General features: G+C 45.4%; 1 protein-coding gene across 1 annotated transcript in view; it reads left to right on the top strand.

The window, feature by feature from the left end:
- Nucleotides 1-26,384, top strand: part of COL4A2 (collagen type IV alpha 2 chain) — a 174,461-nt gene that overhangs the window by 67,245 nt on the left and 80,832 nt on the right. Inside the window, 6 exon segments of the mRNA XM_048501030.1 lie at nucleotides 14,834-14,968; nucleotides 15,444-15,488; nucleotides 18,608-18,724; nucleotides 22,024-22,095; nucleotides 24,617-24,652; nucleotides 24,737-24,799. Coding sequence (XP_048356987.1) covers nucleotides 14,834-14,968; nucleotides 15,444-15,488; nucleotides 18,608-18,724; nucleotides 22,024-22,095; nucleotides 24,617-24,652; nucleotides 24,737-24,799 — 468 coding nt within the window.

Raw genomic sequence — 26,384 nt, 5'->3', positions numbered from 1 at the left:
CTTTCAGAGTCCTTACAAGAGAGAACGGCAGGGTTAAATCCAAACTGTTCTTCACTCTGCAAGCCCTGACAAAGTTGCCTGAATATGTGTTGGAAAAATTCATTAGCTGAGGGGATACCAAAATATAGATCAGGGATCTCCAATATGGTACCCACTAAGTGTTTTTAGACAGTAAGTGGGGCCAGCAAAGCTTCTGATTGGCCATTGGAGTTCCGACTACTACTGCTCAATTAGAGTTTTGGTGTTAGCTCAATATATGTCCTTGTGGGCATGCAAGAAAATATTTCCAAACTCTACATTCATTCCAGAGATGGGATCCAACCAGTTCTCACCACTTCTCTAGAAGTGGTTACTAATTTTTTCTGAGTGCTGAGAAGGGGTTACTTAAGCAACCTCCCTGCCCAATAGGACTGGAGGTGTGTGTGTGCGGCGCCGCCACTGTTTGAATCCCACCACCATCGGAACCTGTTATTAAAATTTTTGGATCCCACCACTGATTCATTCTGAAAAGCCTGTTGTTGAGCAGAGCTTCTGCATGAAAGGTCGAGAAGATACACTCGAAGTTATGCATAACCTCACTCCCTGACATTTTGTGTCGTGTGACAGCCATTTTGTGGTGAACTCACCATCCTGTGTTGCCTGCCAATAAGTTCCACTGGATCAAAAAAGGTGGTAAAATTGAATGATGCAGATGTATGCAAGCAGATGTATGTTTGATTTTCATTTCATGTTAATTTTTTCTAAAATGCATGGATCCCAATTTAGCTTTTTGTAGAAATGGAGACCGCCAAGTGGTGAAGTGCTAGCTAGTGATTTCCAGCAGTAAGATTGAGGGGAATTTCTTTGCTCTGTTTATATTTGCAGTGATGCTTGCCCCCATATAGTTGGGCTCTCAAAGCAATTTCCAAGTGAGGTACTTCTTCAGCCAAGTCATAGAATTATAGAGTTGGAAGAGACACCAAGGGCCATCAAGTCCAACCCCCTGCAATGCAGGAACACACAATCAAAGCACTCCTGTCAGATGACCATCGAGCCTCTCTTTAAAAACCTCCAAAGAAGGAGACTCCAAGAAGGAGACCCCAAATTTCTTCAGGTCCCACATATACCAAGTGAGACTTGCTGGATCCAGATGATTTAATGTTATTGTTGGCACATTTTTCCAAAACCAAAGCCCATTATTTCTGTTATGGCAATTTGGGGCCATGGGTATGCTAAGGAAAGCTCTATAAGCTTTATTTTGCCACAGCTGTTATTTGTAAGTAATTCCATAGGAGCAGAACAGACCATGTGAACCATGACAGAAAACAAAGCGGAATAGTTATGCCAAGTTGTGGTGAATGAATAGGCTTTTTATGAGAACGCTGAAGGAGGAGTAGATCGGAATGGGGTAGGAGACTGCACACCATAATCACAAATTTAAACTTTGGTGATATGATGACTGATCTATTGTAAAGCCATTTTATGTGCTCCCTCAAGAAATTTTCCTCAGATTTTTGCTGTACTCTCTGCCTTCCCCTAATCCAGGGACTCCTTGGCTCAACAGACCTCTTGCCCACAGTTTCATTCAGCAAAAGACATAGTCACCCATCCCCTTGATACCTTTCAGTGCTTCAGTTGTTCTTCGTTTTGGTGATTCCTAGGCCCTTTCCGCACGGGTGGAAAAGAGCGCCCCAGGGATGCTAAAAACAGTGTCCCTGGGGAGGAGTTCACATGGACAGCGGTGCTGGCCTCACAACCCCCGAGTGGCGCGAAGACGCTGCTTCCAAACCTCACTCCCTGAGCGAGGTTTTTTGGAAAGAGCATCTTCCAATGCAGCGGCTGGAAGGCGCCATTTCCCCCGCACCGTCCCTGAATGCCTACCTCGTCTCCTGGCTTCCGGCTAGTTCCCTGGCCTGCGACTCCAGAGCCATCGCTCCAGCCTGTGTGTGTGGGGGGGGGGTCCCCTGGCCACTGCGACCCGCCGGAAGCCAGGAGACGAGGTAGGCGTTCAGCAATGGCGCAGCCTGTGCAAAGGCCGCACCGCCACCTGCCGCCCACCCGGGGGGGTGAGTCAGCATTGTTTATGCCAATGCACCTCCGCACCGTTGCCATGCTGAAAGGGCCCTAGTTGAGTTCACAACCAGCGTTTTTGAGGGCACATTGCCTTGGTTGCAATCCAGTAATTCAACCATTCCTCACTGCTGACTTATCTGCTGAAAGATCCAAAGGCATCTTTTGACCGTCTCTGTCCCTTCCCTTCCTTCCCTCTTCTTTCCTTCCCTTGTTTTTGGATGTTGAGTTTGTCCTTATTGTTTCTTTATTCCTTCCCAGTTCACCTCCACCTATTAGGTAAGGAGCAGGATAATGGTTATATCAATGAATGATTTTATTGTTACATGTGGAATTGTGAACCGTTGTGAGCCTGTTGTCAGGGCACAGTGGCCTATAAACCAGTCAATCAAATAAATAGGTTGTGCAGTGGCGCAGGAGGTTAAGAGCTCGTGTATCTAATCTGGAGGAACCGGGTTTGATTCCCAGCTCTGCCGCCTGAGCTGTGGAGGCTTATCTGGGGAATTCAGATTAGCCTGTACACTCCCACACACGCCAGCTGGGTGACATTGGGCTAGTCACAGCTTCTCGGAGCTCTCTCAGCCCCACCTACCTCACAGGGTGTTTGTTGTGAGGGGGAAAGGGCAAGGAGATTGTAAGCCCCTTTGAGTCTCCTGCGGGAGAGAAAAGGGGGATATAAATCCAAACTCCTCTTCCTCTTCCTCTTCCTCTTCCTCCTCCTCCTCCTCCTCCTCCTCTTCTTCTTCTTCTTCTTCTTCTTCTTCTTCTTCTTCTTCTTCTTCTTCTTCTTCTTCTTCTTCTATTATTGCACAGTATTCCTCATCAGTTGAAATGAGCCCTGCTCCAGAGTATGTGTCCCTTTTGGTTGTTTTCCTGCATACAATTTCTGTCTACTTTGTTTCCTTCTGAATGGGGGGAGGGGGTCTTGCTCAACATAACCCTATTTGTTTGAAAATTTATTGGTACAGTGTCCCACATAACTTTTGCTTTGCCTCTGTTTAATGCAAACAAGTATGATATTTCTAAGGATGCTCTTTGGCCTGTGTTAGCCCCCCCTGGTCGCTAAAAGGTAGCATGAAAGCATTCTTCCTGAGTAATGAAGCTTGGGAGCACATATTATCTTTGTAGTAGGACTTGACAAGATGTGAGATTATTGTATTGACAGAGTGCTGTTCTGGATGTATGTTTGAAGGTGCTTGTTTGCAAAACATAGATTAAGTAAAAAAATTATAACAAGCCACCTGTTTTCTTCAAAGACAAAAATTACTTGCAATAGATGCAGAGAAGAAGCAGTATGTGATAGTGTTTCTTTGGTATTTACTTCCCACAGTTAGATACTGACACAACTGCCTGTGTATAATGCTTCATTAAAATTCTTCCTGACTTGAGTAATACCCACGGGACTGTGAGAATCCCAAAAGTTTGGAGTTAGTTCTGTGTTTACAATGAATCTAATTTGACCGTGGGTAGAAACCAAACAAACTGTCCAGAAACTCAAGAGGGGGAAAAAAAATTGCAGCCATCTGGATTTCTAATATTTTCCTGGGATTTGTAGGAATCAGTGTGTAAATGCATATTGCTACACACTTCTGACAATTGGCAGCTTCAGGAGCTATCCTGTACAAGAAACAAGAGATGTTTTACAAGCATTGTGGTAATTATTTGGTCCAAATTATTCACTTCAACAAAGAGATGGTCACGCTACGGTACCGCCTGGAAGCGATTGCAAACAGGTGGATTAACATGTGTCTTCTTGGACTAGTCGAGAGAAACAGAAACAGAGCAATGGTAGAAGAGGTCGGCTTCACCCCAGCTATTGCCCAAGTCTGTCCAAAGCAGTCTATCTCTCACTTTGAGTACCCTGGAATTTAAAGTAATAAGGATCACTCTGATCCAGTTCTGGGGATCCAATGCAAATTGTGTATTGGCTTGAATTTGGAGACGATGTCAAGGAAGCTGATTAGTCACCGGCGCTTGGACTAGAGGTGTGTTGGGGCAAGAAATCTCATCCCGATGCGCTTCCTCTTTGCGATGCACCAAGAGAGAAGGCGAGTCAGGGCAAAAAATCTTGTCCTAAAGCCAGTAGCGTAGCGCCAAGGGGGCAGGGTGTACGCGATGCACCAGGTGCGCGCCCTTGCGGGGGCATGGCAAGAGCGTTCCTGGCAGGTAGGGGCATGGTGGGGGTCCAGGGCACACACATGCCCCGAGCACAGTTTCCCCCCTTCCCCCCCCCCCTGAAGCAGTGGCGTAGGAGGTTAAGAGCTCGTATATCTAATCTGGAGGAACCGGGTTTGATTCCCAGCTCTGCCACCTGAGCTGTGGAGGCTTTTCTGGGGAATTCAGATTAGTCTGTGCACTCCCACACACGCCAGCTGGGTGACCTTGGGCTAGTCACAGCTTCTCGGAGCTCCCTCAGCCCCACCCACCTCACAGGGTGTTTGTTGTGATGGGGGAAGGGCAAGGAGATTTTAAGCTCCTTTGAGTCTCCTGCAGGAGAGAAAGGGGGAATATAAATCCAAACTCCTCCTCCTCCTCCTCCTCCTCCTCCTCCTCCTCCTCCTCCTCCTCCTCCTCCTCCTCCTCTTCTTCTTCTTCTTCTTCTTCTTCTTCTTCTTCTTCTTCTTCTTCTTCTTCTTTACGCCGCTGAGGCAATTGGGGCAAGGTTTCCTGCCCCGACATGCTTCCTCTTGCCCTACATGTGCTTTTCTCTTTTCCTGGGGAAAGCAAGCACATTTCTGGTGTGACTTTTCGCACCAGAACAGAGCAAGGGCAGAAAACAGGCTGCAGTAGGTAATCGGGCGGAGATATCCCGAAGAGGCGCATAGTGGCAACAGGAAATGTGTGTTTGTTCTTATGCCTCTTAGAGAGGAAATCTCTGCCTTTCTCCTAAGTTCTGCGCTCACTGAGCGTGTGTTGGAAGTGGCCAGGGTTCTGAGGGCCCAACCAGGACAGTCGCTAAGAGTTCCCTGCCTGCAGCTCCCCGGGATGTTTTTTTGTAAACTCGATTCTCAATCACATCTTGGACAACTGAGAACTGAGTTTTGCAAAGCAAAGCCTTTATTGGCATACATAGAACAACAGCAACAAAACACAACAAACATAAAAAAATTTAAAAGGCAAAAAGGATAACTTCAGATAAATACATATTATTACTGGCTCTGAATTATTTCCGTAACAAAGCTTGCAGCCTCTTCACAAAAAACAGAATCAGAATTGTTCAACAAGAGAAATAATCTAATCTAATCAGTTAACTCAGATTGGAAGAGAGGGTGTAGATTGACATATTTAGATCTAATTTTAGCAAATTTGGTGCAATGTAATAGCTGGTGAGGCAGTGTTTCGACTACCTTAGAATTACAGCTACACAACCTTTTAGATTTTTCCAGGTTATTAAACCTGCCATGTAGTAAGGCAGATGGCATAACATTGAATCTAGCAATTGTGAAGGCTCTCCTTGAGCAGGGGTTAGTTTAGTTAGAAAATATAAGTAGTGGGCCATACGACCCTGCTCAAATGGAATTAAAAATTGTGTGGGAGAGCAAGTTCTTTTAGCTGCTAGGTACAGTTCTGCAAATTCCCAATCTAAGAGACGGTCTTTGAGTAGTTTGTACGCTTCTGAGCAGGAAAGAGAGTAGAGTGATTCGAGAGACAAACCGATAGATACAATTTTATTTTCAATCAGAGAAAACCAGGGGTTAGCCTGTGTGTCTGGGAGTATTAAGGAAACAAGGGAATGTTCAGATGGAAGATAATGAAGACACAGCCAAAAGCTAAAAGCTCTAAGCCAGGCTTTAAGTTCCATGGAACTTTGCCCAAGTTCCAAACATAGGGCTGCGTAGGGGACACAGTTAGGTAATCCCATAATTTTATGGAAAAATAATTGAGTGAATGGTTGACAGCCTGTATCCAGATTGGAACCCCATAAAGTAATTGGGATTCAATCTTCGCATTAAAAATCTTTAATGCGGCAGGAATAAAAGAGTGCCCTCTGCTATAGAACTGAGTTTTAAAACTCATGGGGCTTGCCACACACTGAACTCCCAACACATGTCTGATTTGGCCCTCTGGGTGACAAGAGTTCAAAACCTCATAATGGAGATGAGCCCTGTCCTCTTCTGGCCAATATTTCCCATGGTCCATTCTGGCCTGCAAAACCAAGAGGACAGAGCTTCCAAACTGGGCAGGTTTGGACTCCCTCTGTCTTTAATAATTGTATTGAATTTTAGCACGTGGGAAGCCTAAAATCCGAAAAAGATACATCTCGGGATACAATACGTAAGATTCCTTCATCCGCTGTGGCATCTACATCGTCATTTGGACAACCTGCCTGCATTAAAAAAAAGTTCCCCCTTCAGTCGTGTCCGATCTTGGGGTACCACTGCGAGCAGTGGTTTTATAGGCAAGCCTCTTTTGTAGGGTAGTTTGCCACTGCTTTCCCTGGCTATCCTTTACCCCCTAGCTATGAGCTAGGTACTCATTTACCAACCAAGAAATGGATGGATGGCTGACCATGAGCCAGCTGCCAGGATATTTGACCCACAGGGGGCTTGAACTCCTGACTATCTGATTGGCAGTGCAAGCGCTTAACCACTACGCCACACAACTCCTGCCTGCATGCCTGTAGTCTAAAAGCAGCAATGAGTCTTCACTGAAATCATTAACCTCTTTGATTGCAGGGACCATCAACGCCTCCTTTCCAATCTCAGGCGTGGCTGCCCATTCAGAAGGGTATACTGGGAGGAGAGTTCTATGAAGGAAAGATGGATATAGTTTCCCTGTTCCTCCTCTAACCAGTTAGACTAGTGCTTATTAAAAATCCAGGAGATCATTTTTGAAATCGTTCCCAGCATGCCGGGCTTACATGGAGAAAGAAAGAAAATATCTTTCTTATAGAAACGGTAACGTTCATGTCCATTGGAGTGTATGCAATTTCAGGATTACGAGTCTGGCCAGAAAACCAGTCTGGCAATTTTAGCAGTCACTGGTTTTGGAGGGAAAGAAATGTTCTCACAAATATCTTTTTTTTAAAAAAACACAGATGCAATTATTTGTGTCTTTTAATGCCTACTGAAAGAAAACATCTGTGTGAAATATCCTGAGCATTTCGAAGTCCTGAGAGCACTCCCACGCAGTTTCTGAAAGAAGAGTTTTAAAATGCAAGGGCTGGCCACTCGGTTTTCCCTTTATGAAGGGGATGTTGTAATATGAACAGGTGTTTCTCGGTAACCCCCTCGTGAGCTGAAGGAACAGCTTGAAGGGGATCTGAGCTCAAAGGGCTGACAGCTTTTTAGTACTTGATCCTTTGGCAACTTGATATTCATTTCATCTGGCATGTGGAAGTGTGACTCAGCCTTAAGTGAGTTGTCAAGAGGAAATGGATGGCCCAGATTGACCCATTCTCATCAGATCTTGGAAGCTGAGTAGGTCCTGGTTAGTACTTGGAAGAGAGGCCACCGAGGAAATCCAGGGTTGCTACCCTGTTTCCCTGAATATAAGACATCCCCTGAAAATAAGACTTAGTAAAGGTTTTGCTGACATGCGAAATATAAGGCATCCCCCGAAAGTAAGACGTAGCAAAGTTTTTGTTTGGAAGCACACCCGACGAACAGAACACAGAAAAATAAGACATTCCCTGAAAATTAGACATAGCGCATCTTTAGGAGCAAAAATTAATATAAGACACTGTCTTATTTTGGGGGAAACACAGTATATACGGAAATGCATGGGCAAACCACCTCAGCTCATGTCTTGCCTGGAAAATCTTATGGCAGAGGTGTCCAACTCTGGCGCTTCAAATGTTCATGGACTACAATTCCCATCAGCCCCTGCTGGCATGGCCCATGCCAGCAGGGGCTGATGGGCATTGTAGTCCATGAACATCTGAAGCGCCAGAGTTGGACACCCCCTGCTTTATGGAGTCTTTGTAAGTCAGCTGCAACTTGACGGCACTTTCTACCACCACCCAAGAGGAAAAGTTGGAGCTTCGTCGAACGCTACGGTCAGGGCCCTGTGTCCATCTGTCTCTATCTCCCCCACCCCTGCTAAGCTTAGCCTGAAGTCTCCCTCCGGCCTTCTTCCAACAGAAAAGCAAGCCTCTCTCACCAGAGGAAGACGAATTTGGCCCAAAGGAGGATTCAGACTTGGATGAGCTGAGGGGTCGGATTCAAAGCAGGGAGCTCAGCCAAGTTTGAGAAGCTGAGCAATGCAAATTTGGTCTGGTTTTCAGTTTGAATCTATGGCTCATTCCGCACATGCAGAATAATGCACTTTCAAACTGCTTTCAGTGCTCTTTGAAGCTGTGCGGAATGGCAAAATCCACTTGCAAACAGTTGTGAAAGTGGTTTGAAAACGCATTATTTTGCGTGTGCGGAAGGGGCCTATGCCTTTTGAAAACCCTGAAAAAAACCCTGACAAAAAAGATATCTCACCCTGACTGGTCCAAATATGTCATTTTTCCTAACCACAAAGACCATTATTTGAATGTTTTTCTCGTATATTTTAAGGGGTTGGATTTACCTCTTTACTTTGGCCACATCGGGAGAGTGGCCACCTCTTCTTTCTAGTTGAAATACTCTTCTTTCTAGCTGGTGTTTTTTAACCTGCCCTATGCCCATTAGAAATTCATTGCCCACAGTGAAGAGGAGGGGGATGGGTAAGTTTTACCAGTTGGACTTCTGCCTGGCAGAGTTGATTAAAAACTGAACTTGTAGAAGTTTCTCCGCCATTCCTGGAAGGTCTGATGGGGTGAGGTGAGAGTAAGGTAAACAGAGACCTTTTCTGCATGGCACAATTATGCTGGGTTACGATCTTACAATCCAGGTCTATTTTATCCCGGTTTCTCCCTTTGCATGGCTGCCCGTTTCTGTGAAGGAATCGAGTGAAAACCGGGAGGAAATACTCCAGGTTTGTTTTGCACGAGCCCAGGTCTTTTGTATTTACACCGCAAGCGCATCCGTGCATGCACAAACATCCCCAGTGTCCTGCATTCTGATTGGCTGTTGTTTTGGGGTGGGAACTTGAATGAATGTCTCCGCCCTGCTTTTGAATTTGAATTGCTGGCACCCGCCTTTACGCCTGCTTTGCGGTTTTCAGGTAGGAGCATGTTTTGTGAGCCGGGAGATTCTCTGTTGCACCTATTGAACATGGCTCCGGATCTAGAGGTGGCGCAGCTGCTGGGTGTGTTTGTGGTGCTGGTGGCACATCTCCTCAACCTCACGCACAGTGCCCTCGCTGCGTGTGCCCATTACTAGGAAGATATGGTCCGGGCAACTCTTCAGTCTGCTGCACTGAGGAGATGTCGCAGGCAGGCATGGTTTGCCCTGGTGACACCCTTCCCCCCCCCCAGCACCCTCACTACTGGGTTTATCCACACAGGAGCAGGGACTAGTGGCACAACTGTGTCATGGCTTGTTGGGACAATGAGGAATGGCTGAGAAACTTCTGCAAATGGACCCTACAAGTTCAGTTGTTTTGATAGAATCATAGAATCATAGAGTTGGAAGAGACCCCAAGGGCCATCAAGTCCAACCCCTTGCAATGCAGGAACACACAATCAAGGCATTCCCAACATATGCTGATCCAGCCTTTGTTGAAAAAACCTCCAAAGGAGGAGACTCCACCACTCTCTGAGGAGTGAATTCCACTGTCGAACAGCCCTGACGGTCAGGAAGTTCTTCCTAATGTTTAGTTGGAATCTCTTTTCCTTCACCTTGAATGCATTACTCCGTGTCCTAGTCCTCTGTGTCCTACGCATTTCCAGACTAAACATCCCAAGCTCCCTAAGCAGAGGTGGGATCCAGCAGGTTCTCACAGGTTCCCTAGAGTAGGTTACTAATTATTTGTGTGTGCCGAGAGTAGTTTACTAATTATTTATTATTGTGTGCAAAGAGGGGTTACTAAGTGGTGAGTATTTTGCCCACGTGATTCCATAATTGCCTTAGATTCACAGCCCCTCCCCTCAGCAGTATTGCATGGGAGCTGAAGCAGTCTAGCAGGAGGTGCACCAGCGTGCGTGGCAGCCTGCGCCTGCATCCATTTGTTTCCCGCCCAAGGACCGACGCAGCGGCTGCATCCTTGCCACAGCCCCACCCAGGAATGCCCCACCCCCAGAATGCTTGACCACGCCCCCATCATGCCCCGCCCAGCCCCATTGGCACTACGCCACAGTTTGAATCCCACCACCATGGGAACCTGTTACTAAAATTTTTGGATCCCACCACTGTCCCTAAGCCTCTCTTCGTAGGGCATGGACTCCAGACCCTTTACCATTTTGGTTGCCTTCCTCTGGACCCGCTCCAGCCAGTCAATATCCCTCCTGATGCCCAGAACTGTACACAATATTCCAGGTGAGGTCTAACCAATTCCAGGTGAGGTCTAACCTTTTAATCAGGTTCCTCCACAATGAAGCGTTGCTAGACTGGGGCCATAATACCGTGAGAAGAATTGTCTGACCAAAGATGTAAATAATGTTCTCTTCAACAGAAGCTGTTGGTCAGTGGCCTGCATCCTCTCATCATGTTCAGCCAAGTCTGTACCCTTCCGTTTGGCTGAGAAGACTTCTTCCCGTGGAACATTATATTTTGTGGAAGTTTAAAGGGTAGTGGGAGAAAGAAGAGCAACTTACATTTTCCCCCTTACACCATTTTGCAACTCCCCCCTCCCCCCAGCAGCTGCTTTTATCCCAGCTGGGGAAACTGTGGGTCGCCTGTAGTTCCCCATCCAGAGTGAAATGATGTATAGGAAAGACAACAAGGATTTCACCCGGACTTTTCACCTTTGTTGTAAATTTTCTTCAGGTACAGAAAACCCTCAAATCTTAGGAAGGCAGCTCCATAAATATATTTCCTAAAACGTTTTGTATTGTTACGTAGTTGTGAAGAATTTTGATAATAATTCCTTTGAGCATTTCAAGGCTTGGGTTTAGACTCTTTGGGTAACTACTTGAGTTTTTCCAAAAGATCAAACAGTATGAGGAAACATCTGACAAGCTGGATTGAACCATGGGAAAAAAGAGAGCTCTCTCAAGTTGTTTAGTTTACTGCCCGCAAACAAGGATGTGGCTTCCAGTTTGGTGGAGAAGATTTCTTAACGGGCACTTCTGTGAAGGTTTCATGTCAATTTTGTCATTATTTGTCATTTGTCATTTTAAAAAGCCATCGGAAAGCTGCGTCACTTGTCTGGAATTCATTTCATTTCCCCGGAGTAAATGTCAAGCGTCTGAGCTGCGCAGTTTAAACGAGCAGTAAATCAAGTGCCCATTAGACTAAACTATGAGAAATGGGGTTTTCTTTCTTTGGCAGTTGTGTTCTCCTATGCTTTGTTAGTGTCTGCATGAAACCACCAGCTGAGGACAGGAATGCAAATGGCATCCGGCCTTCTTCATCTGATCCAGATGAGGCGGGTGGCTTCCCTAAGTGGGTATCTGTGATCACTGGTGGATTAAGGAACAATTACACTCAGGCCCTTTCTGCACAGTAAATGTATAGCGGGCTGCAGTCGGGATAAAGTAACCTGCTTTCCTCATGTTCGCATGCATCCCGGCAGGCAGCAATTGGAGCCCCCTCCCCAAACAATCCGGGTTGCTATTGCGCGTTTGCACAGAGGCGCGTCTATTTTTAAAAAAAATTTACCACCCACCGATGCATAGCTACTCAGGCATGCACAAATGAACCCCCACAGCCATGCTGACGTCTCACGATACCACAATACGACCCCTTGCGCCTATGTGGCTACACAGATGTAAGGCGGGACATTTTTTAAAAAGGAAAGCACAGCCGGATAAAGTGCCTCCTGTCTAGCTGTTTGCTCGCAAGTGACCACAACTCTGGATTTTTTAAAAAGACTCGTGGATAGTGTGATTCTTGAAAAACCCGGTTTGGGGGAAATAACATGGGGCAAATCCCCCCCCCACACACACACACACAATAAGTTTTCTAGGGCGATTCCCCACGGGAAATTAAATATAGTTAAAACCAAGTTTAAAAATAAACTGCACCGTTTCATCGGGGTTTCAACCTCCCCACTGCAGCATTTATTCAGCGAAGACATGTAGGACTATATCAGGTTCTAGCAATGCAGCACTCCCCACAACAAATTGATCTCTGTTTTTTGTCTCCTGATTGGCTGGCGTGCCATGTTGGAAGGGTCCTTCCCCGCCAAAAAAATGTGATCACGTCATGACGTTAGAATGGTAACACGTCCATCCCTGCTTTCTGATTGGTTATCATTTTCTCATTTTTACATGTTTTCATGTTCTTGTGAGACCTCACGTTTTCTTGTGTTCTCGCGTTTTCGTCAGCAGCTACTTTTCGTCAGCAGCTACTTTTGTCAGCAGCCTTTTCGGCTGGGGACAGGGTACTTGCACTCAACCACACTCGATCTCCTATGGCAACGGTTTACCAGTTCACGTGTCCTCGTCTCCTCGCACATGCGCTCTCTGGCCCCAAAGGCGAAAATGAAACCAGGAAATGTTGCGCATGCAGTTCTCAGTGCCCACCGATCGCTGATTGTCTGTCGGCATTTATGTCACGCTCCACGGCAGGAATTTTAAGTAAAGATTAATCCCCTGTTCCTCCCCTCGAGACAGGGGAAAACCCCGATTAAAAGAAAAAGTTGTACTTTCAAGCAGGTACAGCCAGGACGCGGAATAAGGGGGGGGGACGAGCGGCAGAAACGGTAAGAAGCCCTCTTTGTCGCTTAAAGAGTGGGGAGGCATTCATGAAACCTGGTTTTTTCATGTAAGTACCACACGATTAATTGCCAGTGGGGAATCGACCTTAGTGTCCTTATCCCCTGTTTATTGTGGTCCTCAAAGCAGCTGCTTGGATGGTCACCAACCCCAGCTGCACTTCCCTATTTAATGTGAATTCCATTCCTTTCCCAATCTATACATAATTCAAAAGGAGTTCCTGTTGGGGGTCCCATTTTTCCCATGTCCATAGAGACACCAGGAGAACTTCTGCATTCCCAAGATTGAGGGATCATGAGGAAAAGCATCGCCTTGTGCTAGAAAACAGAAATAAAAAAGAAAAGTCATAGTACATTCTGATGTTTTAATACGATCCACTGCCTGACCTGTAGTTAATTTCGTTCACCCATTTTGTAACACAAATTAATGTTTGTCTGCAAGAGGAGAAACGTTAACTATAAAAAACAAACTGGTCTTTTGCTCTGTGCGGGAAGTAGGAGTCATTTTTTGCAGCAGAACACCTCACAAATGAGAGAAAGGCAAGGTTTGCCTGCTTTTCCGGAGAGCAACCAAAATTCACCTGTCGCTGCTGCTCATTACAAGAAACTCCAGGACGACAGCCCAGCCGAATGCCGCTCCTTGCCAGCTTCCCTCTCTTGACCCATTTCCCTACTATTAAAACTGTCTGTGCTGCTGAGAACATTTTAAACATCGCCTGCCATCTACTGGCCATTTCCAAAGATTTAAAAAAACGAAAAACAGCAAACGGGAACGGGATCTAATGTTATAAACTGAGAATTCGGCTGGGTTGTCTCCATATCTGGACTGATGGCACACATTGAAGTTGCTGACAGACGAGCTCCTTGGGAATAACACGAGCCAGCCGCATACGACCACTGTGAAGTTTTTGTTAGTGGTAACTTGGTAACATAATCATTAAGAACCATGAAGACAAGCTCTGCTACCACTCCAGCCTCCAGATCAAACTGTCCATTAGAAAGTTTACCTCAGATCGCAAGTGTGCGTCAAACTGATTTACTGCACGCTTCAACTGGGCTCAACATACAGAGACAGTGAAAATTTACTATTCCCTCAGGCTCATTCCGCACATGCAGAATAATGCACTTTCAAACTGCTTTCAATGCTCTTTGAAGCTGTGCGGAATGGCAAAATCCACTTGCAAACAGTTGTGAAAGTGGTTTGAAAATGCATTATTTTGCGTGTGCGGAAGCGGCCCTAGACAACTAATGTCTTCGTTGTTAGAGACTGCAATTGCTAATTGTTAATGTAACATTTGCGAATGTAGTTAGATAAGATATGGGGATATCTGTAATCAGATCTCTTCACTAGTATGTGTGTGTATTCTCGAACATATGTATGTGTACGTGTGCGTGTGTGCGTGTGTGTGAAGTTAACTTTTCTTCAGACCAATTTCTTATCTGTCTCTCCCTCGTGTGTGTATATTTTGCTATTTTATTCTGGCAATTCTTTAACTATTATTGTAAAGCACCTTAATCCAGGAGGAAAAGTGGTGTACAAATATTTAAATAAACATATAAATACACACAGAGAGAGACGAGAGAGAGATTAGGAACTGATATAAAGAAAAGTTAACTTCCACATGCAAAAAGCCTGCTTTGGACTGTTGCTTCCTAACATAGAATCAAAAAAGTTCTCTCCAAGCCCCTGATCTACCACTGTGTTTGATGGCACACAAAACCCTCTCAGCCCAATCCTATTCAATGGCCAGATCTGTTTGCTCCTGCTGATTGGAAAGCTTCCCCATCAGTTGCATTATCTGGTCACTCTCCTCCCCTCTGTCTGATTTCTGTGAACTCTAAACAAGACAAGCAGAAGAACAAAGATCTGAATATGATTGAAGTCATCTGCTTTTATCACAACAAGAAATTAACAAAGGGGGATGTCTTTTATTTATCCAATGAATGCATATCCCCAGATGCTGCTTCACTTTAATGATCAAAGAATGGAGATTGCTGGATTTAAAATAACTATTTTCCCATTTCACAAGGACAGGGGCAGGTTTCTTCATTATGTTCTTCATGCGTGACTGAAGAATTGATCTGTTGTGATACTTAGGGTCAACCAGGACAGCTTGGGCCACAGGGGCCTCCCGGACCCGATGGAGTGGAAGGCATCCCAGGACTGCCAGGGCACAAAGGTGACAAAGGAGAAAGAGGCCAACCAGGAATATCTGGACCCAAGGGAGAAGTGGTAATGTTTGAAGAACTGTCTGTTGTGTCCCTTTGTGACAATGTGGCCTTCAAGGAGCCAACTATTGGCTATCATGCCACTTAAAGTGGCCTGTCTTGCATCAACTAGAGCCCGAACCCTTTCCGTCATGCCTGCTGCTCTGTGGAACGGGCCTCCTGAAGAGGTGAGGGGGGAATCCCTCCCAGGAGATCTTCAGGAGACACTGCAAGACCTGCCTCGTTGCTGGGGCTTTTGAAGGGGGTTGAATGGCAGGCATTGCTTAAGAAAGGGGAGGGTGGATCCAGGGGTTTGCTATCTTATTCTGGAAATGTTTGAAACTATTATTGTAAGCCCACTTCGATCCATGAAGAAAGGGGGTGTATAAATGTTTCAATAAATAAATAAAACAATAGCACAACACCCCAAAGGCCAACTTCATTGTAAAGAACAAATGGAAAAAAATGATTATTTTCTTCATTATTTTTTTTAATCCTAGGGACAAAGAGGAGTCACTGGATTTCCGGGTGCAGATGGTGTTCCTGTAAGTTGCTGTTCGCTTCATTCTGGTAATTGGGAAGTCTGAATTTGTGGAAACCAAAGCAAAGTTCCACCCTTCTCATCCTGTTGAGTTCAGTGGAGCTTGAAGAGAGTGACTCTGCTTAGTGTGACACTAGAAGAGTGAGACACAGGGCGATTCCGCACACGAGTAAAATAGGTTCGACCCAGTTCCCTGAGAAGGGTACTAACCTAGGTTGAAGCCATTGTTGTTCCCCACTGCAACCAGCTTGATCCCAGCTCGGAGGGTGGAATCATCCTGTGCCTCTTCACCGCTCCGTTCCGATTGGCTACTGTTCTGTGGCCATGTTCCGTCTATCCCCACACACGTTATAAAAAAAACTGCCACAGGAATGGAGGGACGAAGGTGGCGTTTTTTGATTGGCCAGCTGTACGCATGCCCGAAACACTCAGCTGTGATTGGCTGAATGGGAGACTCCTGGCACCAGAGATTCCGCACTTTACTGGAATCAAGCTAAGTTCGAGCGTGGTTCCCTGAAAAAGTAGTAGTTCCCAACTGGAGTCGGAAATTTGACCGTTACACGGGGCGAAGCTGGTAGAAAACCACATCGATCCCAGTGGTTGTGCGAAGCACTTAGGTTGAACGCAGCTTGAACTTAGGTCGATAACGCAAGTGCGGAATCAACCCCAGTGAATCTTTTCTGCCTGGGGTTTTTGGTAACATGTATGCTGACTGTTGTAGGAAACGCAAGATATCTTGGATCCTGTAGACAATAAATTTGTAGACATATGGAGGGAGATTTTGAACAAATGAGGAAAATGTGTGAATCTTCCTCAGTCACTAAATATGAATGCCATAAGCAATTTTTAGGATAACATTATTGTTTTGTTCAACAATGTGTTGCCTTATTCTTTAAATTCATATTGAAGTATGAGGTAATAGGCAAAGAACATTTGTTTCATTTCTAGACTGTTTTATTGACATTCTCAAGTCGATTTCCCAGAAGGAACTTCTTCTCCAGTGCCCTTTGACACCAAGCCTTATTCTACCTCCACAGACAGATATCCAAACATGTTCCAAATGTCTATTTTCAGATTCCTGTCTCTTCCGCCTGCACTTTTCTCTGTGTGTTGCTTTGCAGAGCCAATACCAGAAAACCCTTAACCTGTGTTCCTGGCTGTGTGGTTGGTTTTATAATTTAGTGGAATTTTCAGAACATGAAATCGTGGGGATGTTATTTGGCTATATAAGGACAGGCAGTGATTCAGCATTGCATGCTCCCAATTTCCTGCACGTTATTTCCTACACATAAAATATGAGAACAGCATGAAAACTGCACAGAGTTTCATGTGTGACAATCATATGGAACATTTACTTCACATGATGCATATGTCCCGAGACAATTTGGTCAATCTCTGCTTTCAAGTGCTTGCAGTATAATAAGCACTCACACAGTTATCACATTGACAGGTTAAGGGGAGTTTTCTCACGTTTCCCCAAACAAAACATCCTTCTTGTGTGGTATCCTTCTGGGGTTCGGTGCATGAGGAAGAAATGAGCATAAGATCAGCAACCTCGATCTCACTTCCTGCCTCGCTAAAGGTTCACATGGATGAGACAAAGATCACTCTTCCGTCCACCAATAAAATACAAATCTCTCTATATAAAAAGCTAACAGTGTTTTTGTTGATGATAGTATACCTCAGTAACTGCTGGGCCAATTCCTCTGAAAATTCCCAGCCACTATAGTCAGCCAGGCGAGAGTGTTTTTAGATGTTCACATACCTGAAATTTCACACCTGGCCCAGGTAAAACGCCTTTTTCCTGGTGCTCCATGGTGAAGGACATGCAGCTGCCTGTGTGTAACTGTCACTTTTAGAATGTTCGTGCTGCTTAGAATGTTCACTCAGATGGCCAGATATGAGCAGTGGAAACAGTACATAGGCAGTCACTCGTGTGTTTACTAGGCAAACTTAGTTTATGAGGCTTGCCATTGTCTTCCACAGCTGACTACACTTTAACCCCAGCAACCTGGGTCCTCATTTTACCACTCTTCAAAGGATAGAAGACTGAGTCACCTTTGAGTCTGAAACTGATTTCCATCATAAGCAAAGCTTTGACTGCAGTACTGCATAGGCCATCTTCTCTCACCACATAGCTGATTCTTCAGAAGAAGAACAAGAGTTTGAATTTATACCCCTCCTTTCTCTCCCGTGAGGAGACTCAATATGGCCCACAAACTCCTTTCCCTTCCTCTCCCCACAACAGACACCTTGTGAGGTAGGTGGGGCAGAGAGAGTTCTGACAGAACTGCGATTAGCCCAAGGTCACCCACAGGAATGTAGGAGCAGGGAAACAAATGCAATTCATCAGGTAAGAGTCCACTGCTCGTGTGGAGGCGTGTGGAATTAAAACCGGTTCTCCAGATTAGAGTCCACCGCTCTTAACCATTACACCACACTGGCTTTTTAGGATGGGCACACACTTTTAAGAATTGTTCTAGTTGTTATCTGTCTCCACGAGGGCCCGTTACTTTTACCTCTCCTATATGCTACGGTTTTGCAAGTGACGTTTGCATAATCATTGTAAACGTTCCAGAAAGAAGGCCCACTTTCAGCCCAACCCCAAGCAAGTCGGAAGGCCTCGGCCATGTGGTTTGTACATTTGCTGCATGTTGTTTATGTTTGATCCTTCCCAGCTGTGCCTGCCGTGTCAGCACATCTGTGCAGCACCTGCTGGGGTCGTAAATGCAGGGTGTGCTACCAGTGCTTGCTGGGCAATGTGACCTGTTATAAAGAAGGGTGAATTCAGTGCGGCATGAGCAAATTTTCCTTCCTTGTTTGGAGTCACATTTCGACGGGTAGCCTTTGCTCTTTGAAGAGAAGAAAAGAAATAGATTGTAGCTGGATCCTCTTCCCCTCTTCTCCACCCGCTGCTGGTGAGTGCCTCTAGAAATTTCCTCAGCGTGGGGCTACTCACAGAGCCATCTGGTTTAAACAACAGAGACGTTCCTCCTCTTTTTGTCCCCACTGCATTTTTCCCACGGAATTGCTGAGACTTCAAGAGCTGCGCGGAGGCTGAGAAGAAGGAAACAGAAACACATGGACGGACGAGCATCCTTTTTGTTTATTCTGTCTCTGCAGGGCCATCCGGGTCAAGCAGGATCTCGGGGGAAACCCGGCCATGACGGTTGCAATGGGACCAAGGGAGATGCGGGCCAGCAGGGAAGCCCCGGGGGTGCAGGCTTTCCGGGTTTCTTTGTAAGTGGTTTGCAATGACCAGATACTTAAAAATCCCCTCTCAGAGTCGAATCTTTTTTGCAGGCTAGCCCAGGGGTAGGGAACCTGCGGCTCTCCAGATGTTCAGGAACTACAATTCCCATCAGCCCCTACCAGCATGGCCAATTGGCCATGCTGACAGAGGCTGATGGGAATTGTAGTCTCATCTGAGCCTATTTTCTGGGTCCCTGACTGAATCTTCCCATCTGCAGGGCCAGATTTACCTATAGCCTTCCCAGGCTGAAGTCTAGGCCAGTGATGGCGAACCTTTTCGAGACCGAGCGCCCAAATTGCAACCCAAATCCCACTTATTTATCACAAAGTGCCAACCCGGCAACTTAACCTGAATACTGAGCTTTTAGTTTAGAAAAAAAACTGGTTGGCTCCCTCTTCCTCTGCCCCACCCACTCGAGCCTCCAGCAAGTCCCACAAGGACTGCTCCGTTCCTCTCTAGCATATCTGCCTCCTCTGCACACACACACCCCCGGGCAGCAGCCACCCAGAGCACAGGCACCAGGCCTGCCAGCCGAGTCTTCCCTGTCATGCTCAGTGGCCCAGGCCAGCTTAGATGTGTGTGTGTGGGTGTGTGTGATTTTCCGTCCACCACATGATGAACTCTGTGTGCGCATGCCCACAGAGAGGGCTCCGAGTGCCACCTCTGGCACCCGTGCCATAGGTTTGCCATCACTGGTCTAGGCCCACAAAATCCAGGGGACCTCCAACCCAGGTGTATAACATTTTTGACCCTGTCATAGGCCTTTCTTGTACAGGCTGTCATAACACACCGTAGTCTCTAAACAACCTTTCGGTAATTTTCCTTGCACTCCATTTCAGAATAATTCTGTCTTAAGGCGATAACTCGACACTAGCCTTGATCTCTGTGTTGATTTTGTCCTTCCAGGACTTCACTGAAGTAGACCCCATTTTGTGACCCCACTTTGTGAACCCCGTCTTCCTCTAGTTGTTAGGGTGGGGGATTAGGAGGGGCCTCACAAGTGGAATAGCCTAGGGCAGGGGTCTTCAAACTATGCCCCCCCATATGTTCATGAACTACAATTCCCATCAGCCCTGCCACTTGGCCATGCTGGCAGGGGCTGATGGGAATTGTAGTCCATGAACATCTGGAGGGCCATAGTTTGAAGACCCCTGGCCTAGGGCCTTGCTTCATCTAAACCCGGCACTGCCCGTCTACAATGGTTATTGAAAGATATTTGAATATTCCTCATAAAAGAAAGACTTTGCTGTTGACTGGGCAGGGGAAGGCTGGGAGGAGTGACAATATCTGATGCAAGCCAAATATGTGCTATCTCCCTTCACTTTCCCAGAAAAGTGAGAGGAAAAGTTGCGCTTTCAGAGGTTTTGGAAACCACGGAAAGTCTCTGATCTGAGGCACCCTGAGTTCAGAAGAGGGGAATATGTGTCCGTTACAGACAGCTTATAAAACAGTGTTATAAGATAGCTTCATGCGTACCTAGATATCAGTGGAATAGATGCAGTGATACTTCAAAGGACAGTGCCGGCAGTGGCAGATATTCCCCGCTTTCTCCCTCAGTAGACTTGAGTGTGGAGGGTAAGAGTGGAAGATCGCTCCCTTCTCAGCACTTACACTAGAGGAAGGAGCCAGCCATTTTCCCCACTTAACCCTCTTTAACCTGCATGGATTTGTCCCCCTTCTCGTTCCCCACTGTAGCTTGGCTATTGTTTCACGTGGGCCCCATAACTTAAGAATCAACTTTGCTGGGACTACTGCAGGAAGAGATCTCTGATCCTTACGTGAGCAGACTGCTGTCTGTCTGTCTGTCAGGGTGCCCCACGCATTACAAGGCAGACACAGTTAGAGTAATTTCCACCAGCACTCCTTTTCCTCCAAGCTTGTAGTCTGAACAGAGAGCCAGAGATGGAGAGTTGTGCCTAAGTGGTGGCGGACCTTTGGCACTCCAGATGTTATGGACTACAATTCCCATCAGCCCCTGCCAGCCTGGCCCATTGGCCATGCTGGCAGGGGCTGATGGGAATTGTAGTCCATAACATCTGGAGTGCCAAAGGTTCGCCACCACAGGCCTAAGGGGTTGTGTATTTCCCCAGCAAAGAGATTGCTCCTTCCGAGAGCCAGACTTCTTAGATTAGTTTCTTGGATGGTTTTCTCTTGTGCCCAGGCAACTTACAGCCAAGCCCTTGGGCAGACACGGGAAGGGACAAGAGAAAGGGAAAGCAAAGGAAATGGTCCCATTGTCTGACTCCTTGATGGCTTCAGGGCAGCTGGAAGTCATGGAGCCATAGAGAAGGAAGACTAGAGTGGTCGGGCACAGAGCTTTGGCTGAACACTGCTGACAAGAGTCTGTTCTGTGCCCTAAAGATGGGAACAGAAATCTGACCTAGCTTCCTGCTGTGCCTACATCTTACGGATGGACAAATATTTTACCAAGCTGGCTCACTGGATGCCTATTTCACATAAGAACATAAGAACTAGCCTGCTGGATCAGACCAGAGTCCATCTAGTCCAGCACTCTGCTACTCGCAGTGGCCCACAAGGTGCCTTTGGGAGCTCACATGCAGGATGTGAAAGCAATGGCCTGCTGCTGCTGCTGCTGCTGCTCCCGAGCATCTGGTCTGCTAAGGCATTTTCAACCTGAGATCAAGGAGGATCAAGATTGGTAGCCATAGATCGACTTCTCCTCCATAAATCTGTCCAAGCCCTTTTTAAAGCCATCCAGGTTAGTGGCCATCACCACCTCCTGTGGCAGCATATTCCAAACACCAATCACACGTTGCGTGAAGAAGTGTTTCCTTTTATTAGTCCTAATTCTTCCCCCCAGCATTTTCAATGGATGCCCCCTGGTTCTAGTATTGTGAGAAAGAGAGAAAAAGTTCTCTCTGTCAACATTTTCTACCCCATGCATAATTTTATGGACTTCAATCATATCCCCCCTCAGACGTCTCCTCTCCAAACTAAAGAGTCCCAAACGCTGCAGCCTCTCCTCATAAGGAAGGTGCATAGTATGTTCGACAAAGTGTTTGTGACTGTGAGTTAAATCTGCTTGCGTGTTACCGCAATCATTCCCTTCCATTGGTTCGGGATGCCTGCTATCCATCGCTGTTGTTACACTTGGCCCATTTCAGAGATCTGCTAAGTGAAAAGTAGCCAATCTCTGTATCATACTACGTGTGAAGAGCAACAGTGCTGATGGTCTATTCACAAGAATTTCATAAATAAGCTGCAGGAAACACCCTGCGTTGCTGATGTTCTCACGGACACTGAGGTTTTTGTTCCCACCCTGTAGGGAAACCCTGGACCCAAAGGTCAAAAAGGGGAACCGTTTGTGCTGACTCCCAACTTAGCCGCAGAGTTCAGGGTAAGTGGAAGCGACATTTATTCGCCCCTGTGCTTTTATGTCAACTTGTTGTGTGTCTCAAATGGAGAGACGCTGAGAATCCCCCGTCTTCTTCCGAAGATCTGTAGAACTTCAACTGCTCCGGTTATGTTCTGAAACTTCATGTTTCAAGAATGTTCATCACAGTAACAATTTTATGCTGACTATTGTGTTTGTTTTGCCATCGAGTCACAGTTGACTAATGACAACCTCTGGGTTTTGCTGTTCTTGCCTTCATGCAACAATTGTGGACTCTGTTGGTGGTCTCCCATCCAAGTACGAACCCGGGTTGACCCTCCTTAGCTTCTGAGATCTGACAAGATCTAGCTAGAATGGGCTGTCCGGGTCAGAACAGCCTGGCTATGGATATGCTGAGAATCTTTGAATATTTCATGGTTTGGTATTTACTGATCCCTAAACTGATACAGCTGCCTCTACAAGTTTTATAGTTTCCATATGTTGTACACAGTCACAAAGTTTCTTTTTGTAATGTACTTTTAAAGACTGACTGTCATGCTATCTAAAGGGAGTGAGTTAATCGGAAACAAATTTATCTTATATAAGTTGGCTGTTATGACTGCATTGTTCATGTTCATTAGAGGGTAATTTTTGTATTACACATGTATTATACGTGTAATGTTTGTATTTTACATAGATGAACTGGAGCCTTGTCATACCTCCAGCTGATATTTCCTCCTTTTTTATTCCTCTTTTTTACATTGCACAAATGATCATATAGCCTTATAAGATATTACAGCACATCTAAACAAATGTGGTCCATGTATTTTTTTTAAGTCTCACTTAGGCCCCTTCCGTACATGCAGAATAATACACTTTCAATCCACTTTCAGTGCACTTCGCAGCTGTGTGGAATAGCAAAATCCACTTGCAAACAATTGTGAAAGTGGATTGAAAGTGCATTATTCTGCATGTGCGGAAGGGGCCTTTGTAAAACCTGTCCGTTGAGCCGGAACCACATGCAGGCTTTTCAGTTAAAGGCTCATTCCGCACATGCAGAATAATGCACTTTCAAACTGCTTTCAGTGCTCTTTGAAGCTGTGCGGAATGGCAAAATCCACTTGCAAACAGTTGTGAAAGTGGTTTGAAAATGCATTATTTTGCGTGTGCGGAAGGGGCCAAAGAGTTGACCATTTAACATCACTTTTTTTTAGTTTGCTGCTAGCACAAACACTGTTTTGTGAGACTTACTTACACCTTTTTTATGCCAAGTTTCTAATTGTTAATCATTTTTATTGTGTTTTTATAAATATATTCGTAAACTGAAACAGAGAAGAGAGCTCTGTAAGAAACCACAAAATGTACAAAGAACCAAAGGCTGTACAAAAAGAAAAGGGGAAAAGCAATTATCCTGAACTGTGTAAAAACAGGTTGTGGTGGGTTTTCCGGGCTGTGTGGCCGTGGTCTGGTGGATCTTGTTCCTAACGTTTCGCCTGCATCTGTGGCTGGCATCTTCAGAGGTGTATCACAGAGGGAAGTCTGTTACAAGATCCACCAGACCACAGCCACACAGCCCGGAAAACCCACCACAACCAGCTGAATCCGGCCATGAAAGCCTTCGATGATACACTGTGTAAAAACAAACTGTTATTATCTATAGTGCAAACAGTCCCTATATATAGTACAAATAATCCCAGTAAAGTGTAACAATTTTTGAATGTCTTAATAGCAAATAAATTTCACATAATCCCGATAAAGTATAACAGGTTCTGAATGTCCTGATAGCAAATGAAGTGTAACAAAGTCTAACAGTTGACTGTTTAAGTGGCTAATTAAAACTCTGGGTTTTTATGCGTTCTCAGTTCCTTTACATCTAACTTCTTGCTTCTTTTTTGGTGGGGGTTGAGTTCTGTGCATGTTTTGCTTCCTCTGGTGGTCGATTCAACATCACACTGCTTTAAATGAAGTGTTTCCCCCGCAGTTTAGATCAGCAGCCTTTTTCACTTGATAAAAATTGGTATTATATCAAATTGACCACTAGAGGGAGCAAAACCTGTGCAAAACTGAGGGTGGGGGATGGGGGGAATCCCTAAGAAATAAGAAGTTAGATTTGAAGAAACTGAGAATGTGTAAAACCCCACCATTTCAAGATCTTTCTTCAGAACTATTTTTTTCCTGTGGCAGTCCTGTTGGAATCTGGCCTTGTGGAGTTGTTGTGAATTGTTTATATCTGACAATCATGAAAGGAAAAAAGGGCATTTAAATTATAAATCTGGGATCCAATTTTTCCATGTACTGAGATAACAAAGTAGTCAAGTTTTATAAACCACCTCAAGCAGTTTCTCTGAGGCTCATTCCGCACATGCAGAAAAATGCACTTTCAAACTGCTTTCAGTGCTCTTTGAAGCTGTGCGGAATGGCAAAACCCACTTGCAAACAGTTGTGAAAGTGGTTTGAAAACACATTATTTTGCGTGTGCGGAAGGGGCCTGAAGAGGCATTTAAACAAAGACAGTACTTACTGCTTTCCATTTATCTTTTTCTAGGGGGATCCTGGTGGTCCAGGTCTGATGGGCTTTCCAGTAAGTATCATCGTTTATAAGTCCCAAATGACACTGATTTCAGAACAGGGACCTTTTGAAAGCATTCTTTTCTTGCTGTTCCAGGGCCCTCAAGGTCTTCCTGGTCCTCAGGGTATCTTTGGACCTCTCGGAGACCCGGGATTACCCGTAAGTACCGTTATTTAGGTTGTTATCTTCTCTTTCAAATCCTGCTCCAAAGCAGCTGCGTCAGTCCACCAAATTTATAATCTGCAATAGCCGAATATCAATAAAAAACCAGCAAAGCTGAACTAGAAACACACTTAAAACCTCATCCAAGCACAGCCATTCCATCTCAGTCGACAGCAGCTAAACCAAGATGTTGGTATAAACGTGAATCAAGGGCAACAATAAAAACATCACTGCAAAAACGGAAGCGTCCCATACAGAGGTGGGATCCAACCAGTTCTCACCACTTCTCTAGAAGTGGTTACTAATTTTTTCTGAGTGCCGAGAAGGGGTTATTAAAACAACTTTCCCAATAAGGACTGGAGGTGCGTGTGTGCGGCGGCGCCACTGTTTGAATCCCACCACCATCGGAACCTGTTATTAAAATGTTTGGATTCCACCACTGGTCCCATATCAAAAGCACTCCAGGGTTAACAGTTGCTGAAAAGCCCAGAGGGAGAGGGTCACGACCTGGGAGCAGGAGCCACAAAGATCCTGTCCGTTGTGTCCACTGGCCTTATTTTGGTCTCTGAAGCAGGGAATGGCAGCAAATGTGAAGCCACAGCCGGGTTCTCACAGGTCAAGGCCAACCCATAATGCCTTTGTCATAAGCCAATTAAAGATCAGTGCCAGTCCTTTGAATTGGGCCCAGAAACAAACCTGGAAGACAGGGCAGTTGATGTAATTCTGGCCATGTATATATTCATCACAGCAGGTCGCCCCTGCTTAGCTTCCAAGATCGGATGAGATTGGGTCTGCTTGGACCATCCATGTTAGGATAGTAACACGAACCCCCAACAGAGATGGATTATTACAAGGGCCAGATGCAATACTTTTCCATCAGCCATTACAAAGGATCTCTACCTATCTATCCCTCTCCAGGATCGGGTCTGTCCACACTGTAAAAACAGAGTGGAGACTCTTGCTCACATTATACTTGACTGTCCGAGATATGTGGGCATTAGGAATTTCTCTCCTGAACTTCTCTCTGAAAGAGACTCTGACAACTCTTTTGTTGCCCGCGCACTGGCTATATATCTGACCATCTGCCTACACCCTCCCGCCAGGGTTTGTCCACTGGGGGTTGGATCCCAGACGCCTTTTATTAACATTCATTTTTTGTAGGTTACTGCTGCTATAGTTTTAATAGTTTTAATAGTTTTAAGGTTTTGTATTGTTTTAATTTAATAAGGTTTTGTAAGGTTTTGTAATAGTTTTAAGGTTTTGTATTGTTTGTATTGTTTATTCGATTTGTTTTATTGTCTTGTTATTTGTTGTTGTACACCACCCTGAGCCCTTCGGGGGTAGGGCGGTTTATCAAATCGAATAAACAAACAAACTCTGTTGTGGAGCTTTTGTTAAATAACACAGAGGCCATGCTCTTGGAAAAAGTAGCAAAATTTCTTTTACAGAATTTTCCAGGTAATGTCCAATGCTCGATACAGTTTGTCTGTCTGTGTTTTGAATGTACTTTTGATTTGTACTTCAGAAATGTCTGTAATGCTCTGGAGCCTATTTTAATATGCCTAATAAAGGTTGTTGTATT

This window comes from Sphaerodactylus townsendi, linkage group LG01 (genome assembly GCF_021028975.2).
Source record: "Sphaerodactylus townsendi isolate TG3544 linkage group LG01, MPM_Stown_v2.3, whole genome shotgun sequence".
Lineage (NCBI taxonomy): Eukaryota > Metazoa > Chordata > Lepidosauria > Squamata > Sphaerodactylidae > Sphaerodactylus > Sphaerodactylus townsendi.
The sequence above is the reverse complement of the archived record's forward strand: the minus strand, read 5'-3'. Positions and strand labels throughout refer to the sequence as shown.